Source organism: Lathyrus oleraceus, chromosome 7 (genome assembly GCF_024323335.1).
Source record: "Lathyrus oleraceus cultivar Zhongwan6 chromosome 7, CAAS_Psat_ZW6_1.0, whole genome shotgun sequence".
Taxonomy (NCBI): domain Eukaryota; kingdom Viridiplantae; phylum Streptophyta; class Magnoliopsida; order Fabales; family Fabaceae; genus Lathyrus; species Lathyrus oleraceus.
In genome coordinates this window covers 119,776,757-119,793,657 of record NC_066585.1, presented here as the reverse complement: position 1 = coordinate 119,793,657, position 16,901 = coordinate 119,776,757, and the positions used below count along the sequence as shown (strand labels likewise).

Genomic DNA, 16,901 nt, shown 5'->3' with positions numbered 1-16,901 from the left:
AGAATAAGGATAATATATGATTTCTGATTTTGTGTGTATATATTCCTTTAGAATCTGATATTTTGTAAGTAGAAGAAAGACATTACATATATAGGTTGAAAAGAATAGGACTTTTTGTCTGTGATGTGCTATATGATATATACGTTTATATGAAATAAGATACTACAGCATATTCGTTTTGGTTTGTACAGGACAGGTTCATTATGCTATTATCAATGAATATCAAACAATTAGTTGACCCAAAAGTTATTTATGCTGAAACTAGAAGCAGATCAAGGATTTGAATTATGCCCTCATCTAATGAGTTGGAAAGAAAGTGACTTTAATAAATCATGATTTAAATCGTCTTCCATTTAAAAGCACATTTTGTTTAATCCTCAACTATTAAATATTGATTGTAGGTTGATTATTTCACTAGTGCAGAAAGAAGATTTTACACCCGTTTTTTATACATATTACACCCGTTATGATAGGGTGTAAATTCAAAGGGTGAGATATGTATGAAGAATTTACACCCGTTTTAAAACGGGTGTAAAAAGAGAATATATTACACCCTATTTTAGATTTAAAAAAAGGGTGTAATTGGTAGATATATACATTAAATTTTAAGACATTTACACCCTATTTAATATAAAACGGGTGTAAATTGTCACCTATTACACCCTGTTTTAGATAAAAAAAGGTGTAATTGGTAGATATATACATTGAATTTTAGGACATTTACACCCTATTTAATATAAACGGGTGTAAATTGTCACCTACATACATTGAAGTTAAACGAATTTACACCCTATTATAATTCAAACGGGTGTAAAATGACAAATATTTACACCCTATTTTTGATATATCAAATGTAAAATATCTTATAATTACATTTAATTTTAACACATTTACACCCTATTTTGTGTATGAAGGGTGTAAAATATCTCAATTTTTTTAAAAATATTTTATTTGAAATTTCATTAAACCAAATATTTTTATATATTCCTGGATATTCAATAAAAACAAAAATAACCAAAACAAACATTTCTCTAATCTTTAGAATCTTGCACCAAGTCATACATCAACAAAAATTGTATTCATGTAAGAAAAAAATTCAACCACTTTGTTCATGTAACTTGTACCAATAAATCATTCATGGAACAAAAATATATCTATATATAAGTTTTTTTTAATCGCTTCTGTTTTGTCATTAAATCTTTCTTTTCCTGGTTCTCTTGCTCTTCAACCTTTTGCAAAAAGAATTGAGCCCAAAGTTGTCGGATGTGATCAATTGACTCTTTTTCATATGATGAGGTGTCTGTGAATATCTGCAAGTTCAAACATATAATAAATTAAACAACTACATGTTAAAACAATAATTTACATGTTTTTCATTAAATATATGTAATATAAAATACCTCATTGAATCTTTCAACAATACAAGCATCAATAATGTCAAACATATTTTTCATGACATAATATCCACATGCCCATCCGTTATCTTGTTGATGCCCCTGCATATAAACTCCTAGTTACATTAAAGCCACCAAAAACAACAACATCACAAACTTTTTTCCTTTTTCACAAAATTTGTACCAACACTAACTTTCTTCACTCGACATAGAAACACATACAATTTTAGTTGGTTCAGAGCATGTACAACTATAATTTTATCACCATAAGTGCAATTCAGTAATAAATATATTACATGTTTATAATGATAACTTACAAATATATCACTTGCAATTATAAAATCGGAATTTTCTTTTTCTTTATCTCATTTATAATAATATAAATAATCAAAATACCATGGTCCAGTAACCCATGCAACCTGCACTCCTAGATAATCCAGATGATTGGCTGCAAAGGAAGCACACGCAAGAAATTAACAATTAAGGATGGTACTCTAGAAACAAACTTCACTTGGTGAGTTCAAAGACATGAAAATGACTTAGAACGTTATACACACCCAATTTGGGAAACCTCTCCCGCACCAACTCTTCAAAAACAAGTTGATCCACCTGATAAAATGAATATGTATTTGAATATGTCAAAAATTCAAACAGTAGTTATTTGAGCATTACTGAATTTACTCAAATATCTTTATAAGAATAAAATACCTGAGACTCTATCATATCCTCTGAAAAATAGCCATCAAAATAATCATCTAAAATGCCCATTAAGGTCCTGACAAAAAATTATAGTTAGAGATAAAACGCAAAATTAGTTCAAATTTGCAATATTGAAAAGATGATGCGTAAGTTTGGTGCCATTCTGATAGCTTCTTATTATGGGCAGTTATGGGTTATGTGTGTTTCTGTTAAAGAATAAATAGAGAAAGGAAAAAAAAAATAGATTATGGGATAGTTTTTGAATGATTTTGGGAGGGAGAGACCAAGCCTTCGAATTTCCTGGATAGGAATTGCTATATATTTATTCGATCATTGTCTCTCTAAATTATCCCTAATGTACTAGTGTGTTAATTCTATATTAATAATATAAACTTCTGTTTAAGACAAATTCTGCAGAGAATTGTTCTATCATTTCTATTTTCTTTTCTTTAATTTACTCCCTATAAATACCAGGTTTCTATCACATTCCTTCATGACAGCAAAGCTCAACAAATACAGGAACATTTAATATTATGAAGCTAAATTGAAGTGCAAATACTGAGTATATACTCTAGAAATCTAAGGAAGCTTTATCAAGACCTACCAAAAGGCATTTTCTTCAGGCATCAAAAGCAGCAATAAGCCAGCAAAAAAATTCATTGCCTGCAATTTGAATTATCCCAACATGTTAAGTCAGCGGATTATAGAAGTCGCGAACATATATTACAGTCCATGTGATAAGGTATACAATAAATTCTGGCTTAAACTATTTCATTATCCATGTTGTGGTACAGATCATTAATATTCATGAATCAAAGATATGAAAGGTGTCGTGAGGCCTTAACCATGGCCCTTTGCACCTTCAGTCAGACATGCAGGAGTAAGACAGCATCTTAAGACAATGTAGCAATAAGAGAACATTTTAAGAAGATGCAGGAGTAGGACTGTATCTTAAATATATGAATCATTCCTATCATGCTTTGTACACATTTCAAGCTCAGCGGTCTCTCATATGAGAAGGTTGATATAGATTTTATAAACTATAAACAATTTATGTATAATGCCACAGTGGTACAGATCATCTTCAACTAATTATAATATCAACTTGGGAAACATGGTAAGTTCAAAGTCTAAACTACCTCAACAAAGATCGAAAATTTATTTTGTGCCCGTGAAATGATAAATGGTTAATGTTTACTTCACAAATAGAAAATTCAAGTCTAGAAGGCTTTTAAAACTCTTTTTATCAATGGTTTTTGGATTCCTTGGCCTATAATGTGAAGATAACAAAATTTTGGCCCCCAATTTTTTAAAGAAAAAAATACTAAAACAAAGTAATGAGTGAACAAATTTTATGAGTGATCGGCTCACTTATATGTACATTTTTTAATCTAGACACCTTATTAAATTGTTTGACAGAAAGACCTTTCAAGCAAAATACATCAGAACCATATTGAAAAATACTAGGAAAACTTCTTTTTGAAAATATGAAATTATATTCAGAATGAATGACCTGGCAGTAACCAACAGAGGGATTGTGTCGAGCATATGCAGTAAGTAATCGTCTCAAAGCATTTCTACCATCCTCATCCAAAGCAGGATGACCAGGAAATGCCCGTGGCAGATCCTGCACAAACAAGCAACAATTTGGCACATTAGACAAAAGTTTATTCTATAGCATCGTAAAGATAATATCACAGCATCATAAGTAAGGAGGTGAAGTGTCAAAGGTAAGGACCTTCTCAATCTGTCCTTTCCATTTTTCTGGTACATGTATGAGTTCTGCATTTATTTTACCATCATTGTCATCTAATTGCAAGTTTTGATGATTACTTTTAATTTCAGAATCACCATTGGAGGCTAGTAGATTCTGATAATACTTGTCTACTCGTCTTGCTTTGACACCCACAAAAGCTTGCCAGAGCTGAAGCACAAGAACAAACAAGGGTAGCTCACCAAAAATAAAAACACTTCACAAGAAAATGGATGGGATGTCTCGTGTATATATAGGTTACCTCTCCCCTAAGTGCCATTGGCACTCCCCCACGAACAAGAACTTCCAACTCTTCTATCCAAGGACACGGAACCTGCAGTGGTGCAGCATCAGCAGCAATCCTATTTGCAGAGGTACTCAAGCCATCAACACGAGGAGAATCTGGACTAGGATCGGACCTTTCAACATCATAGAACTCGTCCTCAGAGTCTTCCTCAAATGCTCCTTTTGGTGATTTAGCATCATCAGAATGAGATAGTGATTTCTCAGTTTCAGCGATCTTCTCGTCTTTTGAAACACCATTCTTGTTTCTTTCATCTTTTACTGATGCAGTTTTCTTCTTTACACGGGCACTCATCATATCCTCAATAATATGAAGAGATGACCTTATGGTTGACCATAACTGGACTCTATGAATCTTAGTCACTTCAGATGCTGGTAACTCCTCCTTTTGACTTCCATTTTCAATTGTACTATCTTCACTGCCAGGGACGTGCCCGCTTGTTTGATGTCCATCAACACCCTTCTCTAAACTCGCATCAACTTCTTCCCCGACAACCTCGTCCCCAGAAACTTTCTCATCTTCTCCCACAGCTGAGGCCAATTCAGAAGACTCCGTCTCTGCCTGCCTATCTAAAAATGACTTCCACTTCTCTGACCTTTCCTCCTCTTCCTCCTGAAACCAAAATTGAGTAAGTTTTAAGATCAAAACAACCGCCAGATTGAAAAAAACCAACATTGCGTGAAATTTCCTTCCCATTATTCTCCTATTCTTTCCTCTAAAACAAAAGAAAAATAAACCAAAAGCACTACAAGACCTTGTATATATTCGCATATTCACGGTATCTTTGCAGGTGCTGAGGTCTCACCGTAAACCCATAGGCATCCCTGTTCACACCAAAATACAAATCAATTTCCAAAAATCAAAGTTAAACCTCAACAAACAATTACCAAATGCAGACTAGATTAACACAGGAAAATCCATAACTAAATCAATTAAATCCATCAAAACAAAAACTAAAAACACTAAAACACACACGGACTCATTCACTCAGCATTGACTCATTCTCAATAATTTGATTATCCAAACACTAAACCAAAAATGGAAAGTTGAATATCACATAGATTCAATAGCAGAAATAAACTAAATCATCAACCCTAAAAAACCGATGTAGAATTAGAACTAGAATTGAACGGATCTAGTAGAGAATGAAGTGATTATACCTCTTGTGATCGAAAGTAATAACAGGATTTGAAGTTTTGTTAGTTTTCATTTCGTAGATTTGATTTGAATCAGAAGAGAAGAAATAGGGTTGAAAATACGAAGATCTCGTTTTACTTGATTTTCTGCAACTGTATTTTGTAAGCAGCAGCTAGTAAGAAGAAGAGTGAGAAAGTTGAAGAGAGAGAAAGAGAGAGAGCACATGCATAGAGAGAGAGAGAGCGAAAATGGCGTCACGTTATTAAAAACATGTGCTGCGTGATAATAGCTTCACGGAAATCCAAAAGTTGTACTTAGGGATTCCTAAATTTACACCCTATTTTAATATAACGGGTTTAATATAAATTTAGTCATTTATATTGTTATAATTATACACCCTATTTTTAAATATAGGGTGTCTATTGTTATATTAATATTCCAAAATTTACACTCTATTTTAATATAACGGATTTAATATAAATTTAGTCATTTATATTGTTATAATTATACACCCTATTTTTAAATATAGGGTGTCTATTGTTATATATTAATATTAAAATTTATTATTTTTTTAAGAAAATTTAAGATTAAACAAATAAGAATAATAAAAGTTATTGTTTAAGGCACCAATATTTTATTTTTATTTTTAAATTTACACCCTTTTTTTGAATATCAGGTGTAATATAGAGTTGATAATAAATAATATTTGAATTTACACCCGTTATTTAAAAATAGGGTGTCTATTGTTACGTACTAAAATTCAAAATAAGACTTTATTTACAAAACTGCCACCGCATTTGCTTTTTACACCCGTTTTATGTAAAACGGGTGTAAATTTACAAATTATATTATTCTTTTTGTACTAGTGTTTATATTATAAATGTTATTATTAATTATTTGAATTTAATTTTTTATGTTGGGTTAATTTTGATCTTTAAATATCTAAAGTTAACATGGTTAAATGCTCATATATGAAGCACATACACTTTTAGGAATATGTATGTCGCGGTAACCGACATGTGTTAGTATCTGATATTTATATGACACTCGTATGACTCGTGTCAGAAAAGTCATACAAGTATCAGAAAAGTTAGATGAATGTCTAAAACTGTAATTTTCTTTACTCTGTGTACATTCTGTTATCTCAAATAAATCGTTTCGCCCTTACGTGCCTCGTATTTAAGGTATTGTGTACATTTCGATCTCTCTTCTAAAATATCTCGCTCTACCAGCCTCATACATGGAGACTATGTATATTATAGTACTTCACCAAAAACATTTGGGTCAGACCCAAACCCGGATGTAATGTGACTCGTCTCGACCTAATTCATTCACGAGAAATGACTAGACTAGATCACTCTTAATAGGCTAGGCCTAGAAGGTTGGTCCATTGCCAAATACAACTCACTTCCGATCAATATTCATTATACATGCAAATATAATATTTATATTAAAAAAAATTCATGGAAAAATATTAAAATATAACAATTTATATAACATGCAAATATAACATTTATATAACATGAAAAAATATTTAAAAAATTTCAAACAATTTATTGTTGAAATAAACAAACACTTATATTAAATATGTAATGACTTAACATTGATATACGTTTTATAATTGATAGACATACATTTTTATATAATAATATAAACTAAAATATATAAATTTAAATAAAATTATATAAATATATAGTGTGCGGGTATGGGGAGGACTGGGTAGCAAGGTGCCCATACCCGCTTTTTTTATGGGTAATTACCCGAGCCCATGCCCGTACCCATTTTTGCGGGTTTTTATCCTACCCGTTGTGGATAAATTTGCGGATGCCCATTGGAGATGGGTCAAATTGCCATCCCTAATTTAAGGCATTAAATAGGCTTAAAAAGCATGTCTCAGACAAGGATTCCCTTTATTGCTTTCAGCTAGGCAAGTAGACATGTATCATAATGAAAAAATATATTAGTCATAAAAGATTCAAAACAGAGAAATCCTTATATAAACTGACAATCACCAAGCATAAAGGACAAAAAATTTCATGTCATTCATACTCCAATACACTTTGTGAATATGACTGGCCTAAGACTGGTACAATTATCCAGTTAGTGTAACTAACATGTACATTTGGCGCCACTGGGTTCGATAAGACTTGCTCGGGCCACACAATCATATCTAACATCAACTTTTTATCCTTTTATCGTCCCACGATGGTAAGGGCAACCCCTAACAGTAACGATAATGGTTGAGTTTCCATAACAAAAATGCTCATCGCTATATAGGAACTACGTTGCTAGAACGATATGTTGCAAGATAAGGTATATGATATACAATAACAACAACAATAAACAAAAATTGCAACTTATTAGGAAGACTTTGTTGATCCTTAACCTTTAATTTCATATATTTGTGATGCACAGGTCTCGAAAAACTTAATGTCACCCTCATTACCAATGTTTGATGGTAAAAGTGATCCTAATGAGGATATCATTGGTACCAACATGCAAACAACTATTATCGGGGCTACGAACTCCCTTAAATGAAAACTGATGGCGAGACTGTTGAGCCCTCCGGTGGTCTGTGAGCCTTTGAGGTTCTCCATAAGCAGCTACAAGGATCTAATAAAGAAGATGATCCATCAATTCTCGGCTTGAAAATATTTGTATTCCATAAGAGAATATTTGGAAAGTTTTAACAAACAAACCACTAAGGTCGCCCATCTGATTCAAGATATTTTCGTAGGGGCTTTTATGAATGGCCTAAAGGCGAGGCACTTTAACAAGTCCCAATCACAAAAGTCAACGGCCTCAATGGAAGATATCATGTCTAGGACGAAATATCACATCAAAAGAGAAGAAACTAATGCATAGAAAAGAACTAGAGATAAGAGCAATGTGGTAATATAGAGCCAATCGAAATCAAAATGCAATACTAGTCTGCGAGAAAGTTACTTTCAAGCCTTCCCAAAAATTCCTTGAACGAACTCTTCTAAATACAAGGAGGGATTCAATCCTACAAGTCATTTGCGAGCCTCATGCTCCTAAGGGAGATTCCATTGGAAATTATTTGAATAAATGGTGCATGTATCATAGGATACGAGGTCGTCATACCGACTACAATCACCATTCTAAACGAGAAATTAAAAACCTAATTTAAGATGGTCTCTTGTAAGGGTACATGTAGGAAAATGCTCATAATTTAGAAATAAAGAACTTGCCATAAAGATAAGCCAGTCAAGAACTCCCTAACCCCAAAGAAGATGGAATATTAAGGAGGGACACGAGTCTGGCCGACCTCATTGTCACCACACTTTGAACTTAACTTCTAAAGGTTTGTATGAGATGGGGAATTCGATTCGTTAAGAAATCAGTATGCCAAAAAGGTGATGCCGAGATGTAGAAGGTATTGTTCCCCACGGAAATGATCCCATGGTAATCAACCTCCAAATTCACGACTCAAACATCATTAGAGTCTTAGTGGATCCTGGTAGTTTGGTTGGAGTTCTCTACTAGTATGCTTTTGAAGGTTTAAAGATAAACATATGGGTTCTCCAACCTTTTAGCAGGTTATTGCTTGGTTTATCGGCAGAGAAGGTGCATGCCTTATGGTATGTAACCATTTAGACTACCTTTGGAATAGAGGAAAATATGAAGACTATAAAAGTAAGATATATGGTGGTGAATGCTTCATTTCCGTACAATGTCATCATAGGATGACAACATTTCAACTTATGGAGGTCGTATTATCAATCTTATACTTGACCATGAAGACATCCATTAGGAAATGGGCGAGTTGGGGTGATAAAAGGCAATCAAGAACCTGTGAGAAGATTATACTAGAATAAGATGAGGATAAATAACATGGGTAATACATAACACACATGTTCATATTCGTCACACAAAATCAACTACGTGGATTTAGATATATGTGTTGAGCATTTAAAGTACAAGTTAATGCCTAAGGAGGGTTGGAACATCATTTAAATAAGTCCTAAAAGCCATTAAAACCACCATGATCAGAACCATGCCATTAAAAGGATGAGGAAGCCAATATTATGCAACTACTATAAGTCAATATGGATCTTCTCACATGGGCACCAGGTGATATCTTCAAATTGACTCCATATACAGTATGCCATCATTTATCCATTATCCCCTTGTTTAAAACTATCGCTTAGAGAAAGCGCAAAGCAAGGGAGGGTAAGAAAATGGCTATCTCTTAAGAGCTAATGAAGGTGAATGAGGCTGGTTTCACTTAAGATATTAAATATCCTACATGGCTAGCTAACATTGTGATGAAACATAAGAATTTAGGTAAGTTGCAAATAAGCCTAGATTTCACCAATCTCAATAAAACATGTCATAACAATTTATATCCATTAACCAACTTTGATGGGATAATTGTTGGAGCCTCTAGGTTCTGAGTATTAAGTTTTATTGATGCGTACTAGGGTTACAATAAGATAAGGATGCACGGAAACCAACATTCATGGAAAAAAATTGACTATGATGTCATGCCTTTTTGGACTGAAAAATGCAAGGGCGAAATAGGAGAGGTTGGTGGACATTATCTTCACTGAAAAGATAGGTCGGAACTTGGAAGTGTACACTGAAGATATGGTCATCAAGGTCCAGAAAAGGGGTATCATGACAAAGACCTGAAGGGAGAAAGTATAACATGTAGTTAAACTTGAGCAAGTGCTCGTTCAGGGTTCAAGTCAGGATGTTTATGGGCTTCATGTTGACAAACTGAGGAACTAAATAAAACCCAGATAAATGCAAGGAAATCATCGACATGAGTTTCTCAACATTAGTGAAGTAAGTTCACCATCTAACTAGAAAAATCGTAATGTTGTCCAACTTCCTATCTTGTGCATGTGCGAAATCTTTCCACTTTTTTGCGACATTAAAGAAATCACTTGTTTTTGAATAGACAAAAAAATGTGAGAGTGGCCTCCAGAAACTAAAATAATTCTTGGAGACCCCACATATACTCACATTACTATAGAAAGGAATACCTTTGTTCATTTAATTATTACTTAATTCCAACACCAGAAGCTTAGTATTAGTCCAAAAAGAAGAAGAAGAAGAAGAAGAAGAAGAAGAAGAAGAGGTCCGTCTATTTCATCTCGAGGGGGGGGGGGCGTTGTCATACCCCAAAATTTGCCCTCCCTTTTTGCTTTTCATCCGACCTATGACTTGAGACTCATTCATGGCTCATTCATTTGCATATTTCATTCATGATTAATATTCTAACAAACATCATAGGTTCAAGGTTTGTGGCTAATGAAAATCAAGGTTTTGGCTTGAAGATTATGGTTTTCCTCATCATGTGGGTTGAAACCCTAATTGCTCGATTCTTTGGGACCTTGACTCTTGAAGTCTATATCATGACATTCATCTAGGCATCCCAACCCTAACTCTTGGCTTTGCTTCTATAGGATCTTGTGTTTGACCTTTTGTGTATCTGACTTGACTTTTAAACCCTAATGGTAGGCCCATGATTTGAGGTGTTGTTTATGGAGCTTTGTCTTTGGGTTGAAACCCTAATCATTGATCTTGAGGTTGGTAAACCTTATGGATTACTTTGAGGAGGGTTGAAAACCCTAGCTATGGTTCATGACATTGGTGCAGTGCTTATGTTGACTACTTCTTGGTTTGAGGCCTTTAGTTGATTACTTAGATTTGAATTTTGGCTACTAAACCCTAGTAAATGGCTTGTTTTGATTGGTTCCAAGCATGCACATACATGACCAGGCTAGATGCCGGCATGGAAGCAAAAGTAGGCGTAAACCCTTCAGGCACAAAACTTGGTGGCATCCCCCACGGGAATTCGGCAGACATAGTCGCAGCAAATGAGTGGCAGACACAATTGAGGTAGCAACCTCTGAAATGACAGTCCTCTGAGGAGGAGGAGTTACAGGTGTTAGACAAGACTAATTCTGAGAAGCTAAAATAGACTCCATCATGGGAGTCAAACGAGTAATCTCTTCCTTTAGCTCTCGGTTCTCTTTCTCTAAGTGTTCCATGATTCTCGATTGATTGGCACGAGTGTTGTATCGGTGAGTCAGCTTGGCTGAAGCACAAAAGAATAACCAATAAGAGACATGGAAGGAGAAAACCTGTTATGCAAATGATGCATGAAATGCAATGTTTTTATTGTTTTTATTTTCAAGGAACATACTATTTTATTTGCAAGTATATATAATAATAGTAACCATTTGATTGACCATAAAAAATATCTTTTATTCATATAGTTTTGGAAAGATTACACTGAGTACAATTTCAGAAACAAAAATACAAGAGAAAAGGAAACTAATCATCCTAAGGATCCCCTAACAACAGTGTCAGATGATCTGGCTACTGGCGCATACTTCCTTCGGATGCGTCGAATCTAGGACTCAAAAGAAGTCTTCATCTGAGCCTTCTCGAGGACAAGCTGATCAATAATCTTCTTCCAAGCACCAAAAGGCTGAGGCATACTATAGGATGATGGAACCTCTGGTTGTCTCTGTCTCTTCACTGCTCGGTCTCCAAGAAGTTCAATAAGTATGTCTTTGTCCTTAGACTCAAGCTGCAACTCCTCATGCTTTTGACTCAAAGCCTGGAAACGCTCTTCCCACATATCCTTCTCTTGCTTCATCTTAGAGAGTGCGTCTTCCAAATCCTCTTCATCCTGGATAGAGAGAGTTAATGGCTCAGCCACAACCAAAGACATAAGTCTCTCACAAGCATAAGGCATCTTCAACTTCAAAGCTCTCTTCTTCACCCAAAGAGCGTAAGCTTCCAAAGCTACACAATTGCACAGACCAAGCTCGGATCTTCCTTTCTTATGCACATTATGCCAAGCATGCACTATCTTCTGCTTCAAATGTTAGAGATCTTTACCCTCTTGATAGAAAAGATCTTCTAACTGAGTGTCATTAGGTTTGTCTCTCAAGGGGAACCCAAGTTGACGATGAGCCAAAGCAGGGTTGTAGTTGATTCCTCCTTGTGTACCAATTAGAGGCACATTAGAGAATTCACCACAACCATCAATAATATCTAAGCTACTCAATGTAGAGTCATACCAAACTATATCATAATTAGTGAGAGACATAAGTCTCCGAGACCATCGTAGACATTACTTGTTCTCCATAAAAGCATGCGTCTGAGGCAAGTGCAAAATAAACCACTTGTATAGAAGAGGAGCACAACACACAATAGTCCCACCACATTTAGAATTCCTCAAATGCAAAGAGCATTACATATCACCCAACAAAGTAGGCACATGATTCCTAATCAAGAAAATCCTAATGGCGTTAATATCAACAAAACAGTCAATGTTAGGGAACAAAGCCAAACCATAGATGAGCAACACAAAGATAGCTTCAAAGTCATCCACACTTCTGGCTTGAGCAAAGGCAGTAGCTTTCCCAATAAGGAACTCAGAAGTCAACCAAAATATTCCTCCTTTCATCACCGAATGAGCCTTAATCTCAGACTTCTTAAGATGAAGGGCTTCAGCTATAATATGAGGTATAGGAATCTCTTCCAATCCACTAAAAGGCACTTTGTCAGAAACAGGTATTCCTAAGAGATGGGCATTCTCCTCCAATGTAGGCATAAACTGATAATCAGGAAAAGTGAAGCAATGGTAGAGAGGGTTATAGAACCGAACCAACACACTCAAGAGTCCTTCAACCATATCAGCAGATAATACAGATAGAAGCTTCCCATGACGTTGTTTGAAGTCCAAGGGATCTAATACAAAAGAGGATAGCTTCCTTAGCTCTTTCAACTTGGGACATCTGAAACTATACTTCTTAGTGTTCCTTCATCCACAATCCATGGTCTGAAAATATTTGCAAATAAAACCTCAGTTCCTTGAAGTTATTTTTTGTGTGAATGTCATGATGCGCATGAATGCATGAATGTAACAATCACAATTAAGGGATCACACACAAGACAAACAAACAAAGGTCAAGGGATGAATCAAGTCATTGTCAAGATCAATCATCCATTTTGGTGGATTAAGTTTTTCACCTTATCAACACCCAAGTTCCATTGATATTGACAAGACTTGATTAGATCAACCAAGAATCAAAGGTTTGTTGTGAGTCACGAGTATGGAGTCAGATTAAGAATCATCCCAAAGGAGTGTACTAAGGATAAAAACCTGTAGATCATGTTCTAAAAAGTTCCCAAAGTCTTAATTCCATCTATTGGATATTACAGGTTTGGATGACTAACTCATCAACCCATAATATTCTCAAGAGAAATTCGTCTGAGTGTAGTATCACGTAACAACTGTTATAAAGTCTACACCTGAACAGTCTCCGCACTATGTCCTAACCATAAATAACTTGTGTGACAGCAATAGCTCCAAAAGGGTCTCCACTAAGTAGATAGTTCTCAAGCCAATTTGTTAAGGACTACTCCACACAAGTCGAACATGTTAAGGACTACTCCACACAAGTCGACCATCCTCCTATCTTAATTGCGCTCAAGTTCGGGTTATAAGTTATCTCACCACTTAGAGATCACCAAGCACAACAAGCAGATTATATCATACACACAAACATAGAAACATCAAATATACAATTATATACACATAAAAACAGTAGGCTAAACCCACTAAGGACTATTCCCCAGCAGAGTCTCCACTTAATTTCTGTAGTGGAAAATTCATGATCATTAAGCTATGGATAAACTTAACGTCAATAAAACCAGAGTCGCCACCACGCTTTTATTGTTTCTAAAGGAAAAGGGAAAAGTGCGAACAAAACCCAAAGATAAGAAGTTTTCAAATCAAAACTAATAAAATGCCAAAGATTACAATTAAGGGGGTTGGTTACACAGAGGGAAGGTGTTAGCACCCAAAGTGTCCTAGGTACTCCTAGGGAACCCTTTTTTTATGTGTGTATGTGTTTTTTGTATAAAATGATGTTTGGTAAAAATGGAGTGTGGGGATGAGAAAAGAATTCATTCATTATATTTTTATGTTTGACAATACCTTCAGACTTGTGCCTACGTACCAACATAAAATGAGGGATCAAAATCTCGTAGTTCGTGGTATCAATTTCAAAGTGAGTGAATTGATTTTAACAAAAATTTAAGTTTCAAAGAGGCACAAAAGGCCTAAGAGAGTTTGAATGAGTGTTAATTTTTTTTGTCTTTTGAAATTTTAAGTCAGATATGGTTAGATTCGTTTACAAGTTTGATTAAGGACAGAGTTTAAAATGCAATGGCATAAGGCCAAAGTTTCTAATTTGCAATAAAGTCTAAGTTTAGAAATCACAAGCAAATAAGATTTTAAAAAGAGGGAGAGATTTGAAATTTAATAAATGGGAGGAGATGAAGAAACTAATCCTAAGCAAAAATTTAAAAGTTAAGAGTTGAAAAGATCTGACCAATGAGATGCAATCCAATAGACAAGAATGTCATATAGAAACCCACTTTTCCTTTGGACTTTAGAAATCAAGCAATACCAATAAAGAAGAAAAATGAAGAGCAAGGCATCAAATAAAGATAGCCACATCCAAGCTAGCAACTTCATAGTCTTCTTTATAATCTTCCCATGTATTAGATGACATACTCCTTGAATGGCTCAGAATAAGGCAATAGACACAGGTTCAAAGTAATATTTGCATCAATACCATGTAGCAGATGAACTCATGAGGATCTCAACACTTGCATCAAATGAGAATTCAAATCACAAGAACTTGGTTTCAGAAATGTTGGCATTGTCCAAGTCCTTTTGCATAGGGAATGTTGCCTAATTCTAAGTCCAAAGCTCAGATCAAATCCAACAGTCCACACAACCATTTTTTAGGAGTTTTTGTTGTTTATTAAGTATTTTAAGGTCCTAAGACCACCAACACAAAAAAGATACACATACAAGTATATATACAATCACAATATATGGCTAAAGTGAGCAAAGTGAAAATGGCATAAGCATAAACAAATTAAATGGTATGTAAAATGGTAAATTATAAATGGGTTGAATTTAAATTGCATAAAGTAAATGAGTTGAAATTCAAAGAAATTATAATAGAAGTTAGTCAAAGGTTAGTTGATTAGATGTTAGTGGAGTTTTGCTTTTTAATTGTTTAAGTCATTCTTTGGAGAACACTCAACCCTCTATTCGCAAGCATGGATCTTTGAACCAAGACATCTTCCAAAAGAAGGAAAAAAGGCCAAGTTTCCACACAATACCATGAAAGGGGGGAGAATTACAATCTCACTTACTAGAATTCTATGCCTTTTGGTCAAAATTTAGCGCTATGTTAAGCAATCGTAATTGGACTTATGTACAAGTCACAACTATCTGAGATCGGGTAATAGAAATTTTGATGTTAATGTATGTTAGAGATATGGTATAATGAACCACACTCCTAAAATATACCACACACAAAAAGAAAATCACCAAAGGATGAACCTAATTTCATCCATACTTGTATTGGTTCAACTAACAAAAAGTTATTGATGAACCAACTAGCCTTAGGATATTGAGATGTCATTGGCCAATGAAAGGGATGGGATATAAAGGGATTGAATATGAAGAGGGAGGGGAAATGAGACAAACACAAATTGATCATGGGAGGAATTTTATCAAATTAAAATTATTCATTCATTTTGGGAGATGAAATGTGCATTTCATCAATCCCCTAAATCCAATGATTTTAATCCAACAAAAGTCAAATCAACCTTGACCAAGGCCTAAACACATAGTCAAACTTCACAAGTCAATAAAAATGTCTCAACATAATTTTCACACAATTAAACAATTAAAAATGAAATTAAAATGCATTAAATTAAATTATGGTTGATCAAAAACCTAAAACCTCTTCAAAACACCAAATAAATAGCCAAGAGATTTATCATAGGTCAAACAAGGGCAAAGGACCTTGGAGAAAAAAATTCATTATTTTTGAAAAGTCAGAAGTATTTTTAAACAGTTAAAAATATGCACAAAAAACAATTAAATCATGAAAAATATTAATGTTAATCCAAAAAATAACTTATATTCAGAAAATGAAAGAAAAATATATTTGAATTTTTTTTGTGAAAGTCCCATATTTTTTGGATCAATAATGAAATTAATATGAATTAATTAAAAATAAGCAATTATAAGGAATATTCAGAAATTCAAAAAAGCGTGGACCATCTGATCTCCCTCATTAATTGAGGTGGCTGATCAGATGGTGATAAATGTGCGTTCCACATGTGATATGGTCAACTGAGACGCACGCGTGGTAATCAAAAGCAACGCTCAAGATTAAAACAATTTAAATGGATCTTATGGTTGAGATACTTGCCAACACATCGCCGGAGCAAGAGCTCTAGTCTTCTTCTCCGGTGGACCTCACCGGACTGGTCCACCTTCAACCATCACCAAAATGAAAAAGCAAGACATGGATTTAAAGAAAAAAATGCTCCGGAGCTCGAATCTGGCCTCAATTTTGTCCAATTCCAAGTATATGAAAAGATACAAGGAGTTGAATTTTGAGGATCATGAACTGAGTTTCTTCGATTTGACCTCAAAGCAACTCAATATTGTTTCCTACATTGGTAGGACTTCATCAAACCAAAAATCAATAAGAATATTGGAGAATTGAGAAAGAATCGAAGGGAAGAA

General features: G+C 34.5%; 1 protein-coding gene across 1 annotated transcript; it reads right to left on the bottom strand.

Annotated features, from left to right (window-relative positions):
- Window positions 1-1,154: 1,154 nt before the first annotated feature.
- Window positions 1,155-5,542, bottom strand: LOC127102347 (GTPase-activating protein GYP3). Its single transcript, XM_051039724.1, has 12 exons — window positions 5,311-5,542; window positions 4,905-4,974; window positions 4,109-4,762; window positions 3,832-4,017; window positions 3,607-3,720; window positions 2,698-2,756; window positions 2,103-2,169; window positions 1,952-2,003; window positions 1,791-1,842; window positions 1,589-1,644; window positions 1,401-1,510; window positions 1,155-1,310 (listed from the first exon to the last, which is right to left on the bottom strand). The coding sequence occupies exons 1-12, from the start codon at window positions 5,358-5,360 to the stop codon at window positions 1,155-1,157; spliced, it is 1,626 nt and encodes a 541-aa protein (XP_050895681.1). The 5' UTR covers window positions 5,361-5,542.
- Window positions 5,543-16,901: the final 11,359 nt, after the last annotated feature.

Excerpts from the sequence above, each read along its gene's own strand:
- LOC127102347 (XM_051039724.1), bottom strand. The coding sequence starts at position 5,360 with ATGAAAACTAACAAAACTTCAAATCCTGTTATTACTTTCGATCACAAG. Across the intron at positions 2,170-2,697 it reads CCTGAAGAAAATGCCTTTTG|GACCTTAATGGGCATTTTAG; the intron begins GTAGGTCTTGAT and ends ATTTTTTGTCAG. Across the intron at positions 1,311-1,400 it reads TTGTTGAAAGATTCAATGAG|ATATTCACAGACACCTCATC; the intron begins GTATTTTATATT and ends TTGAACTTGCAG.